This window comes from Podarcis erhardii (assembly GCF_964252035.2).
Source record: "Podarcis erhardii genome assembly, chromosome: 1".
NCBI classification, from domain to species: domain Eukaryota; kingdom Metazoa; phylum Chordata; class Lepidosauria; order Squamata; family Lacertidae; genus Podarcis; species Podarcis erhardii.
Window position 1 is genome coordinate 130,926,790 of NC_138497.1, and position 24,706 is coordinate 130,951,495.

The 24,706-nt window shown below is 42.2% G+C and overlaps 1 protein-coding gene across 2 annotated transcripts in view; it reads left to right on the forward strand.

Moving 5' to 3' along the window:
- Positions 1–24,706, forward strand: part of PARD3B (par-3 family cell polarity regulator beta) — a 636,273-nt gene that overhangs the window by 119,916 nt on the left and 491,651 nt on the right. For both annotated transcript variants that reach the window (XM_081859338.1, XM_081859339.1), the window contains exons 3-4: positions 9,951–10,122; positions 23,403–23,512. In XM_081859338.1, the coding sequence (XP_081715464.1) occupies positions 9,951–10,122; positions 23,403–23,512 (282 nt within the window). The remainder of the gene's footprint in view (positions 1–9,950; positions 10,123–23,402; positions 23,513–24,706) is intronic.

The window sequence follows — 24,706 nt, forward strand, 5'->3', positions numbered from 1 at the left end:
TTTCTGCAGGGCCTGTAAGACAGAGTTGTTCCGCCTGGCCTTTGGCTTGGAGTCAATTTGATTCCCCACCCCTTTCTTTTTTCCTTTCTCCTCCTGTGATGAGGCTGCATTTTAAAGTTTCAATGTTTTAATGATGTATTTTAATCTTGTTTTTAAGTTGTATTCATTCAACTTGTTTTTATTATTGCTTGTTAGCTGCCCTGAGCCTGGTCTTGGCTGGGGAGGGCGGAGTATAAATAAATGTTGTTATTATTATTATTATTATTATTATTATTATTATTATTATTAAATCTTTGCTAGTGGTTTTTTTTTTTAAAGGAGGACTGCCGCGCATGCGTCCGAATGCCTGGGCTTCTTTAAGCGTTCGCACGCGTACAACTGTGGGGCTGTTTGCACATGAACAACTTTGCTGCTGTAGGTGGCGGTGGTGGAGGAAGGAGGAGCAGCCCCAAAGGGCTCTTTTTGGGATGCTCGTCCCTTCGCCGCCGCCTGCCTCACTTGAGTATAAACCGAGGGGGGCTTTTTCAGCATAAAAAATATGCTGAAAAAGTTGGCTTATACACGAGTATATACGGTAATAGACGTGACAAATGTAAACTCAGTGGGCAGAGCAATAGACTCTTAATTTCAGGGTTTGGCATTTGAGCCCTACGTTGGGCAGAAAGATTCCTGTATTTCAGGGTGTTAGACTATATGACCGTCATGGTCCCTTTCAACTCTACAATTCTGTGATTCTATGAACCTTTGACATAGTATGCAATAACTCCTATTATTTATTTATATTTGGGGGGGATTTGTATGCCACCCATGCATAAAACATCAAGCTGGTGTGCAACAGTATATGGAGAATTGGAAGGGACCCCAAGGGACATCTAGTCCAATACAGGACTAAACCAACCTCTGCTTAAAAACCTCCACGGAAGGTGTGTCCATTCCACTGCTGAACAGCTCTTAACTTTCAGAAAGTTCTTCTTGATGTTTAGTCAGAACTTCCTTTCATGCAACTCTGTCGGTCTGGGTCCTACCATTTAGGGCAGGAGAAAACAAGCTTCCTCCATCTTCCATGTGACAACCCTTTAGGTGTTTAAGATAATATGATGGCTATCATATCTCCTCTCAGTATCCTCTTATCCAGGCTAAACATACCCAACCCCCTCAACCTTTCATCCTAAGGCTTAGTTTCCAAACCCTTGATCATCTTGGTCGCCTTCCTTGGCCCACGTTCCAGCATGTCAACATCCGTCTTAAATTGTGGTGCCTAGAACTGGACACAGTACTCCAGGTGTGGTCAGACCAAGGCAGAATAGAGTGGTACTATTACATCCCGTGGTGTAAACCACAGAGCCTTGGGCTTGCCGGTCAGAAGGTCGGCGGTTCAAAAGCACATCAAAGTGCAAGTAGATAAATAGGTACCATTCCAGTGGGAAGGTAAACGGCGTTTCTGTGCGCTGCTCTGGTTTCGCCAGAAGCGGCTTAGTCATGCTGGCCACATGACCTGGAAAACTGTCTGCGGACAAACACCGGCTCCCTCGGCCAGTAAAGTGAGATGAGTGCGCAACCCCAGAGTTGTTCGCGACTGGACTTAACTGTCTGGGGTCCTTTACCTTTTTTTTTATTACGTCCTTCAACCTGGACACTAGTCTTCTGTTGATGCAGCCTTGAATAGCATTGCTTTTATTTCGGTTGCTACTGTTTCATACTGTTGACTCATGTTAAGCCTGTGGTCTATTGTAGCCAGTGGTCAGGAATGATGGGAGTTGAAATGGATTATATCTATTCCAGTCAGTGAAAGACGCAGCCCAGACACTACCACAATTTTACAGGCCAAGGATGTTGCGTGTCTAGACCCTGCAACCACCCCCTCGTGAAGAATAAAGCACACCAGGACACAGATATGAGGTTAATGTTATTGGGTAAATTTTGGCCACAACTTTATTGATTACAAACTGTGAGTGGTATTGGCTTAAGCATTGAATGGACCCGACTATATGTGACTCTTGCCTGTTGCGCAGGTAAGGGTAAACCACCAGAAGGGGGAGCCCCGTCAATGCAGACCAACTCGAGCTCCCCCTAGCCCCGCCCTGGGCTTCGGACAAGATCCACACCCCCGGATTCCTTTAATGGAATACCCTTATCTTGGTGGGGAAGGTGATTGCCACACCTCCCCTCCCCATCATAAGGTCAAACAATGCCTAACCACAAAACCTTACAAAGTTGTGACGATTGCTACGAGGTAGGTGAAAACCAAATGGCCCCATGCCAATTTTGCCAGGTGGAAAAATTCCTGCCCGGCCCCTCAACGGCGACCAACCGAGGTCCATAGCAAGGCCAATGAAGAAAAAACTGTAAGATAGGGAGGGAGGGAGAGAGTTTGAAGAAGTGAGCCAAGAGGACGCCCTCCGGCTCGTGCCTCAGCTTAAATGGTCCCGGCCACACACCCCACCAACCAGCGGATTGGCTGGCTGGTCAATGACGCAGCCGGGATCCCCTGGGCAATGCAGGACTTTGTCCCCCACCCCCGGAGGAGAGTGGGTGGCCACTCGGTCCACCACAACTCCTCCCCACAGTACAACTCTGGTCCTAAAGCAGTTGCCATACACCTATTGGTCGTAATTGGGCGTCTTCTATGGCTTGCAGGTGATTGTTCGAGTTGTATAGCTTTTAACAGTCTGCTTATTTGGAATAACAACACTTGCTGCTGCTTTTCTACAGCTGTATTTGTTAATGTGCGTTAATGATGTTTTGCAACTGATGTTTTACATTGTTGCTTTGCGGTTTGATGTTGCTGTTTGCCTTTAGCTCTTTTTATGAGGAATGGCAGGGTGATGATGTTAAATAAAAATAAACACCACGCAGAACTTAAATTGGATGGCAAGAGACCTGCCAAAAGTATGCATGCTTTATTTGAAGAAGGGCACAATGTTACCGCCCTAATTATCATGCATGTGGATGCTACTAAAATATGTCTTTGTGAACATGAGCTGACACCCTTTCTACAACCAAATTATAAATGAGTAGGAGACCCAAAAATGTCAATTTCTTTTGAGCCGTTAAATTCCATCCCCCACTTCTTTCTTTCTTTCCTTATTTTTCCACCCAGTTCCTTATTTCACATTGTTTCCTTGCCCCGGGCAAATGGATTTCATTAAATATTTGTCTTTTTGCTCTGTTATTCTACTAACCCTAGTGTATCATTGTGACATAGATCTTCAAAGTGACAAAGAGAATGAGATGTTACAGTAGTATTTTAAATGTAAGGAAACAGCACTCCTACCTTTCTCTTCTTGGCTTATACAAGCATCCGAAGAGAGTTAAATTTGCACATGTAACATTGCATTCCATTTTAATTTAGCTGAAGTAACTGGGGTACAGGAATTCCCCCTTTGAGTGGAAGACGCTCCCGCTCATGCAAGCCCCCACCCCCCAATTTCTGCCCGGTCTGCCCTCTCGTTGCAGTCCCTCCCATTGCCATTCCAAAAGGTCTTTCCACCTGCAGAAACTACTTTTGAGGGTGTGTGCTGGGTTGCACCTCGAGAATGGAGGCAAGAAAGCCATGGTACACAAAAGGAGCCCTGCTCCCTCTTTCTTACATCCTACCCTTTAATAACGTTGTAGCCCTGAAAACCATTTTAGGCCTTGTTCCTTCCAACGGGTGAACTCTAGCCCAATGGTTGCCATTAATTTGATTTGAACTGATTTTATAATGAACTGATATTAGAATGTTGTATTATTTTACTGTTGTCAGCCGCTCTGAGCCCGGCTTCGGCTGGGGAGGGCGGGATCTAAATAAAATTTTATTGTTGTTGTTTAGTCGTTTAGTCGTGTCTGACTCTTCGTGACCCCATGGGCCAGAGCACGCCAGGCACTCCTGTCTTCCACTGCCTCCCGCAGTTTGGTCACACTCATGTTTGTAGCTTCGACAACACTGTCCAACCATCTCGTCCTCTGTCGTCCCCTTCTTCTTGTGCCCTCAATCTTTCCCAACATCGGGGTCTTTTCCAGGGAGTCTTCTCTTGGGACCAGTTTACCATTGAAATCGCCTTAGCATTGAACCCACTCAGCAGCTTTGATAAGCGGAATTACAGGTGCTACAGGGGTCAGCAAACTTTTTCAGCAGGGGGCCGGTCCACTGTCCCTCAGACTATGTGGTGGGCCAGACTATATTTTGGAGGAAAATAATGAACGAATTCCTATGCCCCACAAATAACCCAGAGATTCATTTTAAATAAAAGGACACATTCTACTCATGTAAAAACACGCTAATTCCTGGACCATATGCGGGCAAGATTTAGAAGGTGATTGGGCCAGATCTGGCCCCCGGGCCTTAGTTTGCCTACCCATGTGCTACATAATATCCATTCTGCATTTGGAAGAAATAAATATTTTGATGTGGAAGCACCCATAGTTTGGAATATCCTGCCTATTGACAAAGGACAGATCGTGAAGCTGAGGCTCCAATACTTTGGCCACCTCATGGGAAGAGAAGACTCCCTGGAAAAGGCCCTGATGTTGGGAAAGATGAGCAGCAGCAAGAATACTCATCGCAAAGTATTGGAAGACACAAGATCTACCCACCCTGGAAGAATGGCAGATGAAAGTAATGGACTATATGGAATTGGCAGAAATGACTGGCAGAATCCGAGACCAGGGAGAAGAGTTGGTGGAAGAAGATTGGAAGAAATTTAAAGACTATTTACAGAAACACTGTAAAATTATTGAATGTTAATGATGTTGGAATGAAATGAAGTGGTTTTAGCAATAAAATAAAATAGGGATATGTAAAAATGGATTGATATTAGATGAAAATTTGAAGTTATAAAATGTGAAGATAAAGAACTAAGAGTAAACAAAGAGGGTATGGATTTGCTGAACTAACTATTAACTGGAATACAAAAAAGGGAGGTGTGAGGAAGTCATGAAAATAAGTAAATGAGCGGTAAGATAATAGAAAGAGGGATTTATTTTTAACTGTTTTTATCTTTTCTTTTCTTTTCTGGTTTTGTATCTTTTTGTATTTTCTTTTCACTATTTTTGTAACTTTTTTCGTGTTGAAAAGCTAATAAATATTATTCAAAAATTAAAAAGATGTTGGGAAAGATGGAGGGCACAAGGAGAAGGGGACGACAGAGGACGAGATGGTTGGATAGTGTTCTTGAAGCTACCAGCATGAGTTTGACCAAACTGCGGGAGGCAGTGGAAGACAGGAGTGCCTGGTGTGCTCTGGTCCATGGGGTCACAAAGAGTCGGACATGACTAAACGACTAAACAACAACAACAACAACAACAACAGCCTATTGACATCAGGCAGGTCCGTGCACTGGGCTCTTTTCAGTGCTTGCTAAAAACATTTCCCATCTTCCACGATGGATAATGCTATTGTGGAAATTCCCCATGTTCTCTTAAGGTTTCTATTGATCCCATATCTTCAGGCAGGTATCTATTGCATTATTATGTTTCTTGTAGCTTTCCCTGTTGTTGTTGTTGTTTTAAAAAAACTTTTTATTTATGTATAAGCAAAAGCTATTACAAAGAAAATATAAGAAGAAAAACAGACAGCCTGACAGCTGTTCCATGATCAAATAATCAAGCATTTCTGGAAGTTTTCACCAACATACACTATTGTAATCTTGAATCAAAGACACAGTGCTCTTTCCCACTAATATCCCAATATAAATCAAACTTGGCAAAGCTGTGGCAGGAATTATCATGGGAGAATATCCCTGTTTGGTTGTTTTATTTCAAAGCCCCAAAGTATGTTTTCTAATTGTCACGGGTCTAAAATATTTACTTTGTTCTATAAGCCATTGAGATGTCCACTGTAAAACACCTGCTTCGTAAAACCAAGATATTGTTGACGGTATAGTTTCATTATCATTGACCATTGCTGCTTTAGATATAGTACTACTTCTTTTTTTATCAGTAAATGTGTTTAGTTTTTTAATTTTTTAATTTTTTTTTATTCAAAATTATAACAAGACATATTATCCAAAAAGATATCGTCCTTGTCCCCCCCCCATTTTTCCACCCTCCCCCCCTCCCACACAACAACCCCCACCCCCCGACTTCCCTCAGTTCCAGTCTTTGGTTTCTCTGAGAATGCTGTTTTCTGCATGTTACAAAGTTGTATAGATGCTCAAACTATTTAGCTGATTATTATCAATAAAAAGTTTGTGAATGTTTATTCAAAACCTGCCAAGAAGTCCAGTTCGCTTTGTTGCGTCTTCAGATACTTTGTAAAGGGTTCCCATTCATCCTTAAAGTCACAGTTATCCTTGTCCCGTAGCTTATATGCAATTTTGCCAGTTCTGCATAGTCCATCAATTTTTCTTGCCATGATTCTTTAGTTGGGGTTTCTTTAGTCTTCCATCCTTATACTACCAAAACTCTCACGGCCGTTGTCGCATACATGAAGATGTTTTTCAACTTTTTTGACAGGTTTTCCCCTACAATCCCCCCCAAAAAAGTTCTCGGTTTTTTTTTATTATCAAATGTTAAATGGAAATGTTAAACGGATATAGTACTTCTATCTATCGCTGCACCACCATGTGATAAAAAATAAATAGCTGCTAATTCAAGGCTACTTGTAGTCTTGTATATTTTCCTTTTTTCTTTTTTTTTACAGAATATTATCTGGGCCATCGTCTTTATTTTGCTGTATTTGTTTTCTCCCAATGCAGCATGCATAGATATGATGATTTGTTATTTAGAAGGTACTTTGTTTCTTATCACACAAACACATATTGTGTGGTCCAGTTCTTTTCAGATGGGGGTTTCTACATACAGTAGTAGTTTCTTATTTCAGCTTGAGGAACAGTGACCTCTTCAGCTCCCTCCCCCCACACTTTTGTTTTCTTTTCTGTAATAAATCTGATTTCATTTACAATGCTTCCCCAGTCTACTCTGTTTGTACATGTGCTTGCCTTCGATGACCTTTCCTCTGTGCTTTTGGCATTTCCCTGCCCCCTTTTATATTCTGCTTTCTGGGTATTAGCCACCTCAATTCCCTCAGTTATCCACCGTCTATTGTATCAAAGTGCTATACGATATTTATCTTTACCGTCTGTATGGGCAACACAGCTCCCACTGTCATTTCTAGAAGCTTCCTCTCCGACCCCCCCAATTTGTTTTCCCCACATACCTTTGTTATTTTGCCTCGAACTGTTCTTATCTACCTGCTTGAAGACTTGAACGTGAATATGTTCCCATTATTGTTGCCTTTACTCTGTGTTCATGCCCTGTTAAAACAAAACAAAACATCAGAACAACATTGATTATGCTTTGGTGGCCTGCTTATAGATTCCTCCTACCTGTTCAGAACTATTTATTTGTAGAATGATTCTTTCTGTTTACCTTTTGGGTACCGTAAGATGAACGCTTTACACTGGTTCTTCATGTATTTTTCTCTGTTTTACAATATACCTTGAGATATCTCTTAGGACAGCTTTTGATCTGCACTTCTTGCCAGTTCATTTTGAGGATTAGTTCAAGGTGCCATATTTTAAAATACAGTGGAAAAACTGTGTGGACAAACGTCGGCTCCTTTGGCCAGTAAAGTGAGATGAGCGCCGCAACCCCAGAGTCATTCACGACTGGACTTAACCACAGACAGTTTTTCCAGGTCATGTGGCCAGCATGTCTAAGCTGCTTCTGGTGAAACCAGAGCAGTGCACGGAAACACCATTTACCTTCCCGCCGGAGTGGTACCTATTTATCTACTTGCACTTTGACATGCTTTCAAACTGCTAGGTTGGCCGAAGCAGGGAATGAGCAACGGGAGCTCACTCCGTCACCGGGATTCAAACCGCCGACCTTCCGATTGGCAACCCCAAGGCTCCGTGGTTTGCACCACAGTGCCATCCGTGCTGTTAAGTTAATTGTAGGATAATACTTTTTTTAAAAAAAGTAATAAAATACTATCACATTTTATGTTTGATGTATTACAGTATTTTAATTTTTTTTTGGAAACCGCCCAGAGTGGCTGGGGAAGCCCAGCCACATGGGCGGGGTATAAATAAATAAATAAATAAATTATTATTATTATTATTATTATTATTATTATTATTATTATTATTATTATACAGAGTCCATCCTAACATTTGCAGATGAATCAGAAATGGGGGTGGGAGGGTACTGCTGCTGGGGGCTGTCAGGTGAGAAAATCCTCATGTCATCATGCACATAGAATTCTTTGGATCCAAGTCATAATTAGTTGTATTTCCTTCTTGTTACAAAAGTTTAATAAAGTCACTTCCGGGTCGGCGCCATCGCCGAATGGCGGACTCCCTCCGAGCTCCGGAGGGAGCCTGCACGGCAGGGGCTGGGTCCTACCGCACCGGCGATGCGGGGACCCTTAAAAACCACGGCCACGGGGGCCGTGGACATGGAGACTCGGCTGACACCATTAGCGCCCTCCCGACTCGTGAAGGAGCCTTTTTAAAGGCTACGGATCGGGTGCCGGGGAGAAGCGTGGTGTTTTGAGTCCTCTGCTATCCCTGCCGTGCAAAGCCGCATGCCATTCGGCGGAGAGCGCTGGCTTCTTCCTTTGAAAATTCGGACCTAAAAGAATAACCTGTAAGTAATTGGAACTTGGACTAAAAAGAGGGACAAAAATTTTAAAAATTTCGGAGCGAGCGGGGGAGGCGCAAAAAAGGAAGTCAGCCACCCCCTCCATTGTAGAAGGGTCAAAGCAAAGGATCTGATAACTAAGATCGGAGTAACATCATTTTGGCAAGTTTTTAACCTCACGAGTGAAGAATATGAGATTGAGCTGGAGGAGGAAAGTAGAATTCGGACTTAAAAACAACCCCCCCTGGAACCCCGGGAGCGATCGATGACGGAGTTTGGAGAGGAGAAAGGCAAGTTTTGACAGCTGTCAAAGAGCTGTCAAAGCGGAAAATAAGATAGAGACTATGTTACAAGGACTTTGCTGGTTATATTTGTTATAAATTGGATACAAATTGTTTTAAATAAGGATTACAAAGTTACTAGGGCTAATGGATGCGATCTGGAAGAGAACTCAGTTTCTGCAATCCACCTAGAGGAGCCGAGGGACATTACAAGTTTTAGCTGGAAATTGGAACTGAACTGTTTATCTCCTGGGAAACTGCAGAAATGGAACATTATTATGACTACAGAGGCCACTACACCGAAGAAGACAATGGAATCATCTGTTGTGGAATGAAAGGAACTTGACGTAATGTTTTGTTTCTGAATAACAAGCCTCTGTAAAGGAACTAACTTTTGGAATTAGGACATTTGTGCAGGAAAACAGGGACAGAAAGAAATAGAAAGAGGAGTGTGATCAATAAGAACAACAAAATAACAAGAATTGGACCAAGTTAAAAGTGGGGACATTTGGGACATCCAGATTTGACAAGCTTAAGGATTATAATTTGGAGTTTTTCACTCCTGGATATAAAAATCTGGATGGAAAAAATGGGCCTCTCTTTGAGACAGAATCCTTCCATGATTGGACATTCGAAACTAAAGAGGACTGGCAAAGGACTATGATTTAGAGAGACGTGGAAATATCGGACATTGAGGAACATTGGGAACGCAACCGGGAAAAGGGGGGGTGGGAAATGTGGAATCCTTAAAGGCGTAAACTATGTTTTATTTAGGCTATATACATCTACATGGTATTCTAAAGTGGGGAACTCGTGGTGGGAATAAGCCGATTTTAGGGGAATGGAAAATAATGTGTTTTTTTTTTAAAAAAAAAAAAAATTGGGTTAAGGATAACAAGTTTGAATTGAGGAGAAGAACTTGTTGAGATCATTTGAGAGATTTGGAATACAAGGGGGGGAGGGAAGGGGAAGTCCTGAAAGGATGTAATTGGAAAAAGATTTGAAATTGGATGTTTTATTAATTTGTAATTAATTGGAAAATTTTAATAAATATTATTAAAAAAAAAAAAAAAAAGTTTAATAAAGTGACATTTCATTTTGCAGTTGATTGCTGTGTACGATGAGCAAGAGTCAGTCTCCAAGTCTGAGGACGCCAGTGCTAGTTTGACAAATGGAAACAGCCCTGATGCTTTCGAGACAGATGTAGCTGCCCAGCTGGCTGCATTTCAGCCAATCAGAGGAGAGATTGAAGTGACACCCTCCGCTTTGAGACTAGGTATGTGTGTATGCATTTTTAGATTGATAATTATCTTGGATGAGAGGTATGCACTGTTTCTGCAGTATTGTGGGTGCATTTGTCATCTTCTGGGTTTGCGCACACTGATAAAAACATACTTGGAAGAAGAAGCATCTCCTATTCTTACCAGCCTGCCAACTTGCTAACGTCATTGGCTAATGCATTATTCCTAAATTCCGTATCTTTTACAGATGAAACAACCAAAGAGAGGGCTTTTTTCTTTTTTATATTGATGCCACAGCTATTCCAAGGGAGTTGTGCATCTAGCACCAACTTTATTGTCTTCTAGGCATTCTAAACTCAGAGATTTCCAGGGCTGTGTGCTTTTATCTGTTGGCTAGTTTACATGTGTACTTGTTTTAGTTTTTTTAAACCGCCTTGTAATAATTGATGAATGCTTTAAATAACTAAATAAAATGCTATAATATTTTAATAACAATACTATGCATAATATATGCAAATCATGCCAACTGGACATATTTTCTGTAATTTCTCTTACAGTATACATGATGTATTCCACTATTTCTGTTGTTTTGGGAGAAAGCACAAGAGCTATATGCAAGGCTCTGTGGTTTCTTAAGTTAGCAAATCTCCTGGCTTCTGAAATCTCAGCATGCTACTCACAAGCATATCCGAGACTGTAAGAAGTGGAAATTACTGATGTAAACTAAAATTAAAGATGGCATTCTTAAGAAGCTGAACTACATAGCAAATTCCAGAATCTGAGGATGTTTTTGTAATTCTACATGACTGTGGAAACATAATACATTGGAATATATGTATTCCTTGGATGCTAATGACATGAAGAAAATTCTCTAGTGCTGACTGACTAGTACCTGTCAAGTTGCTAAAACAGCAAAAGTCCTTGGCATAAGGTGCCAATAAAACTCTAGAACATCATCATCACAAGCCACCCATCTCACAGTGTTGCCCCAGCCACTCTGGGTGGCTTCCAGCAAATTAATAATAATAAAATAAAACAAATGAAGAAATTTTGCCTCAGGATGCATTAACGTAGACCTTGTCCCCATATTTTAGTATGGTGTTTGTGTGTTTGTGTGTGTGTGTGTGTGTGAAGACCAAGGAAGTATTGTTTCATACAATAGCTTTCTAGACTCTGGGGCTGTTTAATGCAAATAATTTCCACTCCCCCTTAGTGGCACTTTATGCTTATGGGTCTGAGCCGTAAATTAATTATTTTTTACCATTCATCATTGCCTATTATGTTTATTTCTGTCTGTTTCCTTTGTCCTTGACTTTATGTATTCCATTTGTACCTGTCAGCATAAATAGTGTGGGTCAAGGATACAGCTTCTGTCTACAAAATATTGGTGGCACACCAGCATCTTAAAGATAAACTGTAGCTGCCGTGTGACAAACTGCTTTTGATACGAGTTGCCACATGATTTTATTGTGTCTTAGGTGGAAGCAAACTTAGGAAAATAAACAATATATATGTTGCTATGTTATTGTTTCAGCTACTCATTGGCATAGTTATTTTTTTCCAGTGCATATTAATACTTACTAGGCTGAGAACTGTAGAACATGGGGAATCAAAGTGTCATAGAAGTTTTTAAAGCTTGAATTCCCATTTGGTGGGAAGTCAGCCATTGTAAATAAACAGGAAGTGGAACTTGAAAGTGTGCACCCTTGTTTTGTCTTTTAGGGAATATTTATTATTCAGTATTTATTGTTGAATATTTCTTGCAAACACACACCATGCACAGGGACACCTTGCCACTGACCACTTTTTTCTCCCTCTCCTTCTATTCCTCCTTACAAGTTCTGGAGTCAGAACTCGAGATGGTAACTCTCAAGTGTTCATTCATATTTGTAAAAGCATGTAGGAAAGTGAGCCGAGCATATTTGTGATAGTGAGAAAGATCAAATTGGCATGTGAGAAATGGTAAATTCTGGAGAGGATCCCGGAGATATATGCTGGTCTATAGCTCATGTGTCTTGTGCAGGTATAGGGTGGAATATAAATTCAATTAATAATAATAATAATAATAATAATAATAATAATAATATGTGTGTGTAATAGGCAAAAAGGGAAACCTGTGTGTGTATATAAACACTGGAAATTCACAAGGCAGCTCCCAGTGTTGCAAAAAGTTCCGGGAAGTTCTATAGTTTGAAAGGGACCTTGCCATAGCTGTCAACTTACAGATTTGAAAATAAGGGACCAGCAGCCTTGAAAATAAGGGACCAGCAGCCTTGAAAATAAGGGATCAGCAGCCAAAATAAGGGATTTTCCGGGCACAGATATGTTCAACTTCTGAGCCCCTCCGAGCCAAAGGCAGAAAGCCCAGCCAGCAGCCAAACGAAGCCTCATCAATAAGGGACAGCGGCGGGACATGGTGCTGGGATAAGGGACTGTTCTGCCAAATAAGGGACACTTGACATCTCTGGACCTTGCCTTACTGGTAGAGATCATCTTTTGTGTGTAGTGTTTTAAATGTAGCTCTTTTTGTTTTGCATTGCTTTTACCAAAGGTGTCCTTGTGATCCTAGTCAATGAAGTACATAATAGGTCCCTGGCATCTCAACAGAAGGATATAGTTGGGAAATTCCTGAAATCACAGATGCAACAGCCCTCTTTGTTGTGTCACCAAAAACTGGACTTGTGGGTTGTTGTTGTTTTTCCAAACAAAGAGACAAAAATGCCAGATATCCTAAATGTCTATGCCTTAGAACAATTGGCCATGGAACTTGTTGTTGTTGTTTAGTCGTTTAGTCGTGTCCGACTCTTCGTGACCCCATGGATCAGATCACGCCAGGCACTCCTGTCTTCCACTGCCTCCCGCAGTTTGGTCAAACTCATGCTGGTAGCTTCGAGAACACTATCCAACAATCTCGTCCTCTGTTGTTCCCTTCTCCTTGTGCCCTCAATATCTTGCCCAACATCAGGGTCTTTTCCAGGGAGTCTTCCCTTCTCATGAGGTGGCCAAAGTATTGGAGCCTCAGCTTCAGGATCTGTCCTTCCAGTGAGCACTCAGGGCTGATTTCCTTAAGAATGGATCGGTTTCATCTTCTTGCAGTCCATGGGGCTCTCTAGAGTCTCCTCCAGCACCATAATTCAAAAGCATCAATTCTTCAGCGATCAGCCTTCTTTATGGTGTCACTTCTGTACATCACTACTGGAAAAACCATAGCTTTAACTATACAGACCTTTGTCAGCAAGGTGATGTCTCTGCTTTAGGTTTGTCATTGCTTTTTTCCCCAAGAAGCAAGCATCTTCTAATTTCGTGACTGCTGTCACCATCTGCAGTGATCATGGAGCCCAAGAAAGTAAAATCTCTCACTGCCTCCATTTCTTCCCCTTCTATTTGGCAGGAGGTGATGGACCCAGTGGCCATGATCTTCGTTTTTTTGATGTTGAGCTTCAGACCATATTTTGCGCTCTCCTCTTTCACCCTCATTAAGAGGTTCTTTAATTCCTCCTCACTTTCTGCCATCAAAGTCACGTCATCTGCATATCTGAGGTTGTTGATATTTCTTCCGGCAATCTTAATACCGGTTTGGGATTCATCCAGTCCAGCCTTTCACATGATGAATTCTGCATATAAGTTAAATAAGCAGGGAGACAATATACAGCCTTGTCGTACTCCTTTCCCAATTAACTTTCCCATGGAACTAGCCAGAGGCAATTCCTAGACTTAGGTTTCTATCCAACTAAATTAGAGAATGCAAGGAAAGGCTTTTATGTGTAGAGGAACTTCCCTTTTCTATCTTGCCCCTGTGTTTCCTCTGCTCTGGAGGTCTGGGGAAAACCAACTGGGAACAACAACTGCAGTGTGGAAAGTGGGCAACACAGTAGTATTCAATTTCAAAAGGCAAAACTCCTCAAGAGTGAGAAGAATATTTAGAATATTGTTGAAAGGGAGAGTCATGAGGGTCAAATCTCTTCTCAAGATGCTTGGAAGCTTTTTAAAACCATGATGATAGAAGCTTAGCTGGAATGTGTATCACAGATTAGGAACAGAACCACTAAATCCAAGACGATGCCAGCATGATTAATGAACAGAGAAGAAAGCTATAAAAGGCAAGAAGGTTTACTTTCGGAAATTGAGGGAGACGAAAGAGGAGCACAAACTCTGTTGAAACCAATGTAAGTTGACAGGAAAATAAAGAAGAAAAAAGAATTTGAGGAACATACTGCTAAAAACATTAAGGATAACAAAAAAAAAAAATATTTTAAATACATGAGAAGCAGGAGGCTAGGGAGACTGCAGAGAAATTAAATGATTTAGTTGTGTCTGTCTTCACTGCAGAAGATTTAGGGCAGATTCCTGCTCCTGAACTGACTTTTTCGGGAAATGTGTTTGAAGACTTGAATCAAACAGAAGTGGCAAGAGATGAGGTTTTAGGTTCTGTTGAGAAATAAAAATGAGCAAGTCACTGGGCCCAGATGACACCTACCCGAGAGTTTATGAAGAAAATGACTCAATATGAAACTATTTTCTAAAAAAGAAGCAAACTTTCCATAAAAACAACCTCCATTGCACAGGATTGGAAAGCAGCCAATGTCACACTGATTTTCCAAAGGGGACCCAAAGCTAATCCGAGTAATCACATGCCAGATAGCTAATGTGAGGTGAAAAACATTATTTGTTGGTGGAGAGCAGCCAGGGCCTTCTCGGCTGCGGCTCCAATCTGGTGGAACGCTCTGTCACAAGAGACTAGGGCCCTGCGGGACCTGACATCCTTCCGCAGGGCCTGCAAGACAGAGCTGTTCCACCAGGCCTTTGGTCAGGGTGCAGCCTGACTCCCTCCTCTGGCAACCTGCACAGAATCTTGCTTAATCAGTTGCCATTAATTTGATTTTAATTGATTTTTATAATGAAATATTTTTAGAATGTGCGATTATCTGATTGTTTGATTGTTTGATTGTTGTTAGCCGCCCTGAGCCCGGCTTCGGCTGGGGAGGGCGGGATATAAATAAAATTTATTATTATTATTATTAAATCGGTGAAATTTTTTAAAGAATAGAGGAGCAAGATTTCAGAGGAAGAATCAACATGTCTTGTACGAGTTCCTTGAGACCTGGCTGTCATGGCATAAGACTGGTTCCCCTAACAGATTGGAAACTATGAGGCTACAGAGAGGAGGAGGAGTACATAGACAGTTCTAACAATGGAAATGGGTGGGAACTGCAATGTTTAGCATTGGGACTGGTGCCATAACACTTGTTCACTTCCCTACATACTTTTAAAATGTGAATGGTAAAAGCAGTCATGATACACTGGGCTCAGGACATTGGTCACAACATACTTATGAGTGAATGGAAAAGGCTATGGAAAGAGGACATTAGATTTACCCCCTGCTACAACCTTAGAGAGAATGTTTTAAAGATGCAACACAGTTGGTACCTAACCCTGGCCAAGTTGGCCAAAATGTATAAGAACAGCACAGAAAGGTGCTAGGGGTGTAAAGAGGGGAAAGGTATCTTCATACATATGTGGTGGGAGTGTAAGAAGTTAAGAGAATTCTGGGATGTCATCTATAACGAAATTAAAAAATATGTTTAAACTCTCTTTCACAAAAAAACCGGAAGCCTTCCTACTCGGTATCATGTTTGCAGAAATCAAGAAAATTTGTAGACCCTTATTTATGTATGCTACCACAGCATCAAGAATCTTCATAGCCAAAAACTGGAAAAGCAATATTATCCCCACCAAAACTGACTGATTAAGAAAAATGATTGAATATCTACATCTTGCAGAATTAACAGGGAGAATAAGAGGAAAGACTATTCAAAAAGTTAACAACGAATGGTCAACTTTTAAAGAATAACCCAAAAACTATACGGACAATGCAAGTCTCCTGGCAGATATAGATTAATTCTTGAAAATAGAGGAAAGGTATGATAAAATCTGGTTAGATAAGTACAAAAGAAAAGTAGAATAACAAACACAAAATGCGTACAGAGTTAAGTTTCATAACAAGGTACAAAGAGAAGAGTTGGAAGTCTATTATGTGTGGTGTACATGTAGGATATGTCGGTATGTGAGGTATGTATTATATGTAATGTATGTAATGTATTTGTTAAGTTTTTTGTTACTTGAAGTACAATAAATAAAATGTGAATAGAAAGATAGTGTTGGAAGTTCAGTAACTGTCCAAACTCATGCCAATTCATCAGGGAGTAAGGAGGCTACAGAGCATGTCTGGCGCTGAAGCTGCTTTTAGATGACTCCAACTACAAATATGGAGGCTGCTGAGGAGGCCAGACACCATCTTGGCTGCGAGTCCTGCAAGAGCTGGCTCCTTCCTTCCTGGCCTTTTCCAACCTTGCATGGGAGCTCAGAGGCCTGACTGACTCCAGCTACAAAAGCTGCTGAACAGACTCTTGGGCTGTGGTATTGTTTAGGGTATTTTGTTGAGGTTTGTTGTTGTTATTGATACTAAATTTTGTATCTTTATTTTTTAATCTTATTATGATTTATGTGGAAGTTGTTCCAATTTGGTTGTGTGCTTTTCAATATGTTCTATTTATTATGTTCATAATTATGTAAACCTTGTAATGTAAGCCACCTTGACCAAGGTTTTATCTAATGAAAAGTGGCATAGAGATAAATGCTGATGATGGAGGTACTCTAAGGCGTTCACAAGGCCTAGTTGCTTCCGTTCACAGAACTAAAAAACTGTGGCTACTAGAAAGTCCAGATGCTCAATGAATGCATGTAAATAGATTCAAGGACTTTCCCCTTCATTACTCAGTATTTTTGTCTTGATGGTGTGGTATAAAGCTTACTTGGTTCTGAAAATCCGACTGACCAATTTCTAGCTATCATATCTCTCTGTTAATAAATATTCTGCTATTGTTTACGTCTCTCAACGCCATCCTGCCCCCCACTATTAACAGTTTAAATCCATAATGCAAATGAAAATTGTCTCGTCCTATTTCTGCATGACTGGAATACAATCTGACTTGCTAAATTATGGGTGAACTGACCCTACTTAGGATATTTTTTTAAAAAAACAAACCCCAAAGTGTTGGAGAGTGGTTTTAATTAGAATAGATATGTGGCTAATCATATCACAGAAGCAGAAGAGAGAAAAGTGTGATTGGAATAGAATATCTACATATTAGTCTGCTCTATGTAACTTTCTTGATTAAGCACTATAATCCAGGGGTTTTGCATACACATGCACAACATATATTTACTTTGGGAACTTTCCTTACAGCAGTTCCACACTAAATGAAGGGCACTTTCTTGCTGCTTGTACATGAGAGTTACAGTGATGGCCCAACACTTGAAGTGTGGTTGCCATAACCGTATGAACATGCAGCTGAGACAAGATGAAGACTTTGAGCACAATATATTTGTGATGATTACTTTTAAAACGGTTAAGTATGGCTATGTGTAAAGCTAAAGGTAAAGTGACCCCTGACCATTAGGTCCAGTTGTGACCGACTTGTACCTGGTGAACACGGTTTATGGCTCTGCTAGATGGCAGGTTCCTGACTGCTCAGATGCCCTCTTCCCATGCCATGGGACCTTAGTTCACCCACTTTTTTTTTAGATGGAAGTACAGTGGTACCTCTAGTTACGAACTTAATTCGTTCCGGAGGTCCATTCTTAACCTGAAACTGTTCTTAACTAGAGGCGTGCTTTCGCTCATGGGGCCTCTTGCTGCCGCTGTGCCGCTGGCACACGATTTCCGCTCCTATCCTGGGGCAAAGTTCTCAACTCGAGGCAACTCTTCCAGGTTAGCTGAGTTGGTCATCATCATCATCATAAACTTTATTGCACTAGCCAAAGGCCATGGCATCATTCACAATGGGAACAAAAAGAAAAGCAACAATAAGCATAAAAACCATAAAAACATCAGGGCACTGCTGATACAATAAACCACAATCACTTCTCCTAAAAATTATTTGTTGCATACGGTAGAACAGCAAGGGGTTCTCAGGTAGAATGTGCCAGCTTAAATGTCCGAATCATCTTTGCAATTGACCACTATTTTATCTAGTTTTTTTCTCCTGATCTTCTTAGCCACCAATGAATATAGTGCTACTTTATAAGTTATGAAGTCATCAGTATCACTCAGCAGCCATTTTACCCTTTCCACCCTGTTCAAGTGTGTTCCATTCGTGAGCAGGGGTTTTATAAATCGGTCTCTTGGTTATATATATAGCGGGCATTGCAATAAATAGTGGTACAGGTCCTCTACGCAAGGCCACATGACCTGGAAGCTATACGCCAGCTCCCTCAGCCAATAAAGAAGATGAGCGCCGCAACCCCGGAGTCGGTACTGTTACCTTTACTCAGAGTAGAACCATTGAAATAAATATCAACAACAACAAAACCCAACCGAACATCCTAAACAATACCACAGACTGAAAGCTGTTCAGCAGTTTTTGTAGATGGAGTCAGTCAGGCTTTTGTAGCTGGAGTCATATAAAAGCAGCTTCAGCACCAGACATGCTCTGTAGCTGCCTCGCCTCCTGTTGTAGATTGGCAGGAACCATCTCCCCATGCTTTAGCGCTGTTAAAACATCAGGCATGGGTTTGGCCAGCTAATTTCAGTGGGTCTGTTTGTAAGTAGAACTTAGTTGGATGATGAAGAAGAGAAGAGTTTGGATTTGATATCCCGCTTTATCACTATCCTAAGGAGTCTCAAAGCGGCTAACATTCTCCTTTCCCTTCCTCCCCCACAACAAACACTCTGTGAGGTGAGTGAGGCTGAGAGACTTCAGAGAAGTGTGACTGGCCCAAGGTCACCCAGCAGCTGCATGTGGAGGAGCGGGGAATCGAACCCGGTTCACCAGATTACGAGTCCACTGCTCTGAACCACTACACCACGAGTTGTCCTTCTCCTTGAGCCTACGCATTGGATCTCCGACTTGGCTGCATAACGCAATGTGACATAATGAGTGCTGAATAATTAAAACACAAGCTGAAAAAGAAAATCAGGCTGCATAGAAAGCAGGATTTATTCTGGCAATTAAAAAAAAAAAGTTTGTCAAGTGTTTAGTACTTGGCATTGAAGGGGTAATTAGAGCTGGCATCAACCCCAGTTCCTCCATTAGAAAAGGAAGCTCAAGCGCTACATTGCATTCCTTGGTCTCAGCCACGCTAAACTTTTAAACATCATTTCTTACTAATAGGGAAGAGTCTCAAGAGGCAGAAGGCATCCCTGCGAGTTGGAAAACTTAGGGGGAAATAATAAAATGCAATGGTTTGGTCAAAATCTGCTCCTTGGTATAAGAACTCAGTTTCCTTTTTCATCCACATCGAGCCAATACAATATTTAGCCTACAAATTATACTGTAGAGCAGTGCTTCCCAATTGGTGGTTCATGTAACTCACCCAGGGGCTCCGTGGCACATTCCTGTCAACTGTCTGGGGCACCCCACTTTGTGGGAGCATGATGTCGCTTGGGTCATGTGACTCACACCGGAAGACGTGTGGCACAGTTTTGCCCTGGGACACGTTGGAGGGCATAGCGGCACCGTTCACATAGCAAAAACTACCATAAATACAGTGGTACCTCGGGTTAAGTACTTAATTCATTCCGGAGGTCTGTTCTTAACCTGAAACTGTTAGACCACTTTAGCTAATGGGGCCTCCTGCTGCCGCCGCGCCGCTGGAGCACGATTTCTGTTCTCATCCTGAAGCAAAGTTCTTAACCTGAAGCACTATGTCTGGGTTTGGCTTTTGAAAAACAGGCGATTGGCAGTACTTAGCTAATTGAGAACTTCTGTCACAGAGGAAAGGGATGGAATTTGCTTGGTCAACCTGCCATTGGCATCCAAACAGCACATGTAAAACAAAGAAAATGGGTAGAGCTAGGGACAAAATCATTTTCTTATGAGAGCTGCTTGAACTGATGTTAGCGGGTACTTGATAAGAGTGTGGAGTAAACTTTAACTTAGACTGCAATCCTATACCCACCTAACCTGGAAGTAAGCACCACTGAATTTGATGGGTCTTAGTTCTGTGTAGATATGGACTACTGCAATGCGCTCTACGTGGGGCTACCTTTGAAGGTGGCTCAGAAACTGCAATTAATACAGAATGCGGCATCTAGACTGGTGACTGGGAGTGGCCACCAAGACCATATAACACTGCATTGGCTCCTAGTATGTTTTCGAGCATAATACAAAGTGTTGGTGCTGACCTTGAAAGCCCTAAACAGTCTCGGCCCAGTATACGTGAAGGAGTATCTCCACCCCCACCGTTCAGCCCGGACACTGAGATCCAGCTCCGAGGGCCTTCTGGTGGTTCCCTCACTGTGAGAAGTGAGGCTACAGGGAACCAGGCAGAGGGCCTTCTCGGTAGTGGTGCCTGCCCTGTGGAACGCCCTCCCATTGGACGTCGAGGCAATAAGCAACTTAAAATACTTTTAGAAGGCATCTGAAGGTAGCCCTGTTTAGGGAAGTTTTTAATGTTTAATGCTGTATTGTGTTTTTAATATTCTGTTGGGTGTGGCTGGGGAAACCCAGCCAGATGCGTGGGGTATAAATTATATAGTAGTAGTAGTAGTAGTAGTATAAGATTGCACTGGCTATCACATGCCACAATAGGCAAGGATTGCTGCTCATTTGATGCCAGTTACATCTTCCCTGGTGTGAACAGAAAAAGCAAGCCTGAAAGCCAAATTTAAGCTTGTCTTTCCATTACATCAGGGGCGCGGGTGGCGCTGTGGGTTAAACCACAGAGCCTAGGACTTGCCGATCAGAAGGTCGGTGGTTTGAATCCCTGTGACGGGTTGAGCTCTTGTCAAAGTGCAAGTAGATAAATAGATACCACTCCGGCGGGAAGGTAAACGACGTTTCCGTGCGCTGCTCTGGTTCGCCAGAAGTGGCTTAGTCATGCTGGCCACATGACCCGGAAGCTGTACGCCGGCTCCCTCGACCAATAAAGTGAGATGAGCGCTGCAACCCTAGAGTTGGCCACGACTGGACCTAATGGTCAGGGGTCCCTTTACCTTTACCTTTATCTTCCATTGCATCCAAAACAAGGTTTGTGGTTTGTTGATCCTTAAGAAGCTGTGATCTATAAGCCAACAACAAACCATGGTTTAAGGCTCACCGGCACTTGTGGCTTGTTAGGGGGCAACAAACCATAGTCAAGGGTTCAGGTGTAATGGAAAACCAAGATTAATTGCGTCATCTTGGTTTGTTTCTCCCACTCTAGGAGAATGAAGTGGAAGTGATTGGGCAATGCACACTATCTTGCTGATTAATCTCAGTGAACCAATGACAGGGCAGAACCCAAGTGGAATTTGGAACCTCTGTATTGATGATCAAACATTTTTTATCAGCAAGCCAATCTGAATGCATTTTCTCAAGAGTATATTTCAAACACACACACTTGCACACATAAACCTGCACATTTTTATTATACGTATGTCATGCCAAATTCCAAATTCAAGTACATTTATTTGCGTACTTGAATAGAAGACTGCATTTTTAAATCCTCTAGCTAATATTGCAGATGCGTTCCGGTTTCATAAACCTACTTCCAGTTGTTTGTAAGTGATAGAAAATCATTTTGGGCCAATTAGCGTTCATTCTTGGCACTACTCCAAGGGTAAATTAATTTTGGAAATAGTTGAAAAGTGGTAGTTGAAAAGCGGGGGGGGGGGGGGTTCATTTCTAGTGTTTTAAGTTAAGTTTTTTTAATTAAAAAAAAATCACCACATTTACCACATTAGACAGAAGAAAGACTAGTTTTCCCCCCTTTAACTTCACAAGACTTCAGCTGACACAGCATGGTAGCTGCTTTTCTGAATTATCTGAAGTTTTTTGGCTGGTCTTGAAGATGAATGACATTTAGAGTACATTGGCAATGATAAAAGTACAAACGAATTTGAGGACCTGTTGGAGATATGCTACAGTAGTGTAAAATGTCTTTTATTACATATGGTAATCCAAGCTATGGCTTATAGGGACTGTGTGGGCTCCCACAAGAGGACCTTACAGCTGTTTTGCTCCACCTAGGTCCTTTTTTTTGCTGCCATGTGGGTGCAAGTCTATCTCCTGGAGCCTTCACCTTCATGTGGTACCGCTAAGCCAGAGTTTGGTTTACCGTACTATGTGAAGCAGAACCGAATCCGTTCTGGAAGTCTGTCCAACTTCCGAAAACGTTCAGAAACCAAGGCGCAGCTTCTGATTGGCTGCAGGAGCTTCCTGTGGAGAGCCAGCGTGGTATAGTGATTAAGAGCAGTGGACTCGTAATCTGGGGAACCGGGTTCGCTTCCCCGCTCCTCCACATGCAGCTGCTGGGTGACCTTGGGCTAGTCACACTTCTCTGAAGTCTCTCAGCCCTACTCACCTCACAGAGTGTTTGTTGTGGGGGAGGAAGGGAAAGGAGAATGTTAGCCGCTTTGAGACTCCTTCGGGTAGTGATAAAGCGGGATATCAAATCCAAGCACAAACCGCGTCAGACGTTCGGCTTCCAAAAAACTTCCACAAACCGGAACACTCACTTCCGGGTTTGTGGTGTTCAGGAGCCAAAACATTCAAGCCACAAGGTGTTTGAGAACCAAGGTACAACTGTATACAAATTATCAAAATGGTATCAAAGTTGTAATTTTTTTTTTAAAAAAAAAAGGTTTAAAAGGGCTATACGTAGAAAAGGTATCTATCTTCATTTGCTTGTTTTTACTTTTACCCTAAAAATTAAGCTTCCTGGGTGGGCATTAAATTCAAACAGCATTTGTTTATAATAACAAATATTTTACCCCATTTCTGGATATTCCTAGTTCCCTTTTAATGCACACTGTTACCATGTTCCATTGATTCAACACCTCTACATACTTTCCTTAATCCTTCTGCACAGTGGTTAGATTGATCACATTACACTGCTCCAACATTTTCTCAATTTCTATTTAACTTACTTGGTTTCTGTGTATTCCTCCATGCTTTGGCATACATAATACTTTGCAGTAATCCCAAACACAATGGTAGCTTAGCCAATTGCAAACACAAAACTGTGGTAATTCAGGAACTGTTGGAGGACCTAAGAAGTTCTGATTTTCTGTGAGTTGTAGAGAGGAGTTAGGTCCAGATTGCCCCCCCATTTCTCTTGCATGCTGAAACAACAACAACAACAACAACACAACAAAACAACAACAACCAGTTTCACTTCCCCTGCTAACTTCTGTATTGGCTTTTAGCATGTCACCCGATCAGTCTGTTTTGTACTGGTGATGTGAAGTAGCAGAACAACTTTAGAGTGTATGCAGTAATCAGTTAAATTCCTAGTGTCATATTTCTATCCTTCATTTTGCTTTTGTCTTCAGGGACACCACTTTTGGTGAGAAGGAGCAGTGATCCAGCCCTAGGCCCACCTGTCGAATTTGCTGCTGGAGCTTTGAATGCCAATGAACATGCTCTGAAGACATCCGTGACAGTAGGTATCTTGTGCTTCTGAATTCTGTTACCATTGTTCCTCGTAATGTCAGACTACTTGGAAATTAATATTAATTAGCAGCAGGTAGTAGCTTGTTCCAAAGAATCACAGGAAGAGTTCCACTTGAACTCGGGTGGGCAACCTTTTTGGCCTTGAGTGGGTGGGCAGTTGGGGGCCAATGACTATGGCTGGAGCCAATGATTGGCATGGCCTGGGTAAATAGTGAGTGTGGCTTTTCGTACTAGGTCAATGGGGCTCCTTTCTCCACCTTCGACAGCAGCCCTCCTTGCTCTCGGAAATGATCCACCTGAGGAGTTGGGAGGGGGAATCTCCAACAGCATATGTGATTGTTATGGCTATTGTGTGTTTGCTCGAGAGCAATCAGGCAAGATGCCTCACTGGTCTGTTCTAGAGCTTTATTATTGGTGCTAAAAACCTTTACAATGCAGAGCACCTCTATTCCATGTCTTGCTCATTCACTAGCAGAATCTGTGAGTGGGCGGTCCTTAAACTTTCCCCAGCAGAGTACTCTCTTGACCCCCAGCCTACGCCTCCCCTCTCTGCGTGAAAGCCTACTGCGCAAGGAAGGCTTGGGGAAAGGGGGACCTCCCTCCTCCCCGCTTTGCTCAGGCAAGGTGTCCTGGCCCCGCCTTGCATCCTCCGAGCCCTGCATCTCCTCCCCACTAGAGGCATGGCTTCCTCCACTGAGGAAGTGCTGCTTCCCACGATTTTTGGAGGCTCTCTGTACTCCATCTGCCTTTCCCCCTCTCACCTCTGAGCCGATGGCAGTTCCCTGACAGTAATGTAGCATACTCTGCTTTAGTTGTGGGAGGAATCAGAGGTACCTTCTGAGAAAGCAGCTATTTCTATCCAAGCTACGACATCTGATATTTGTCCTGAGACACATCCGGGGTCGGGGGGAGCATAGCCTTATTCACCTATTCATACTCACATGTTTTCATTTAAATTTATACCGTATTTTTCACTCTATAGGGCGCACCTGACCATAGGGTGCACCTAGTTTTCAGAGGGGGAAATCAAGGGGGGGAAATATGATTTTCCCCTCCCCAGCTCTGGGAGCAGCGGACAGGCTGCAGGCCGGTCAGTCCCTTCTCCCTCCTTGGGGAAAAGCCCCCAAGAGCGGCACACTCTTTAAAGGCTGCGCGGCTCCTGCGGGCTTTTCTAGGAGGAGGG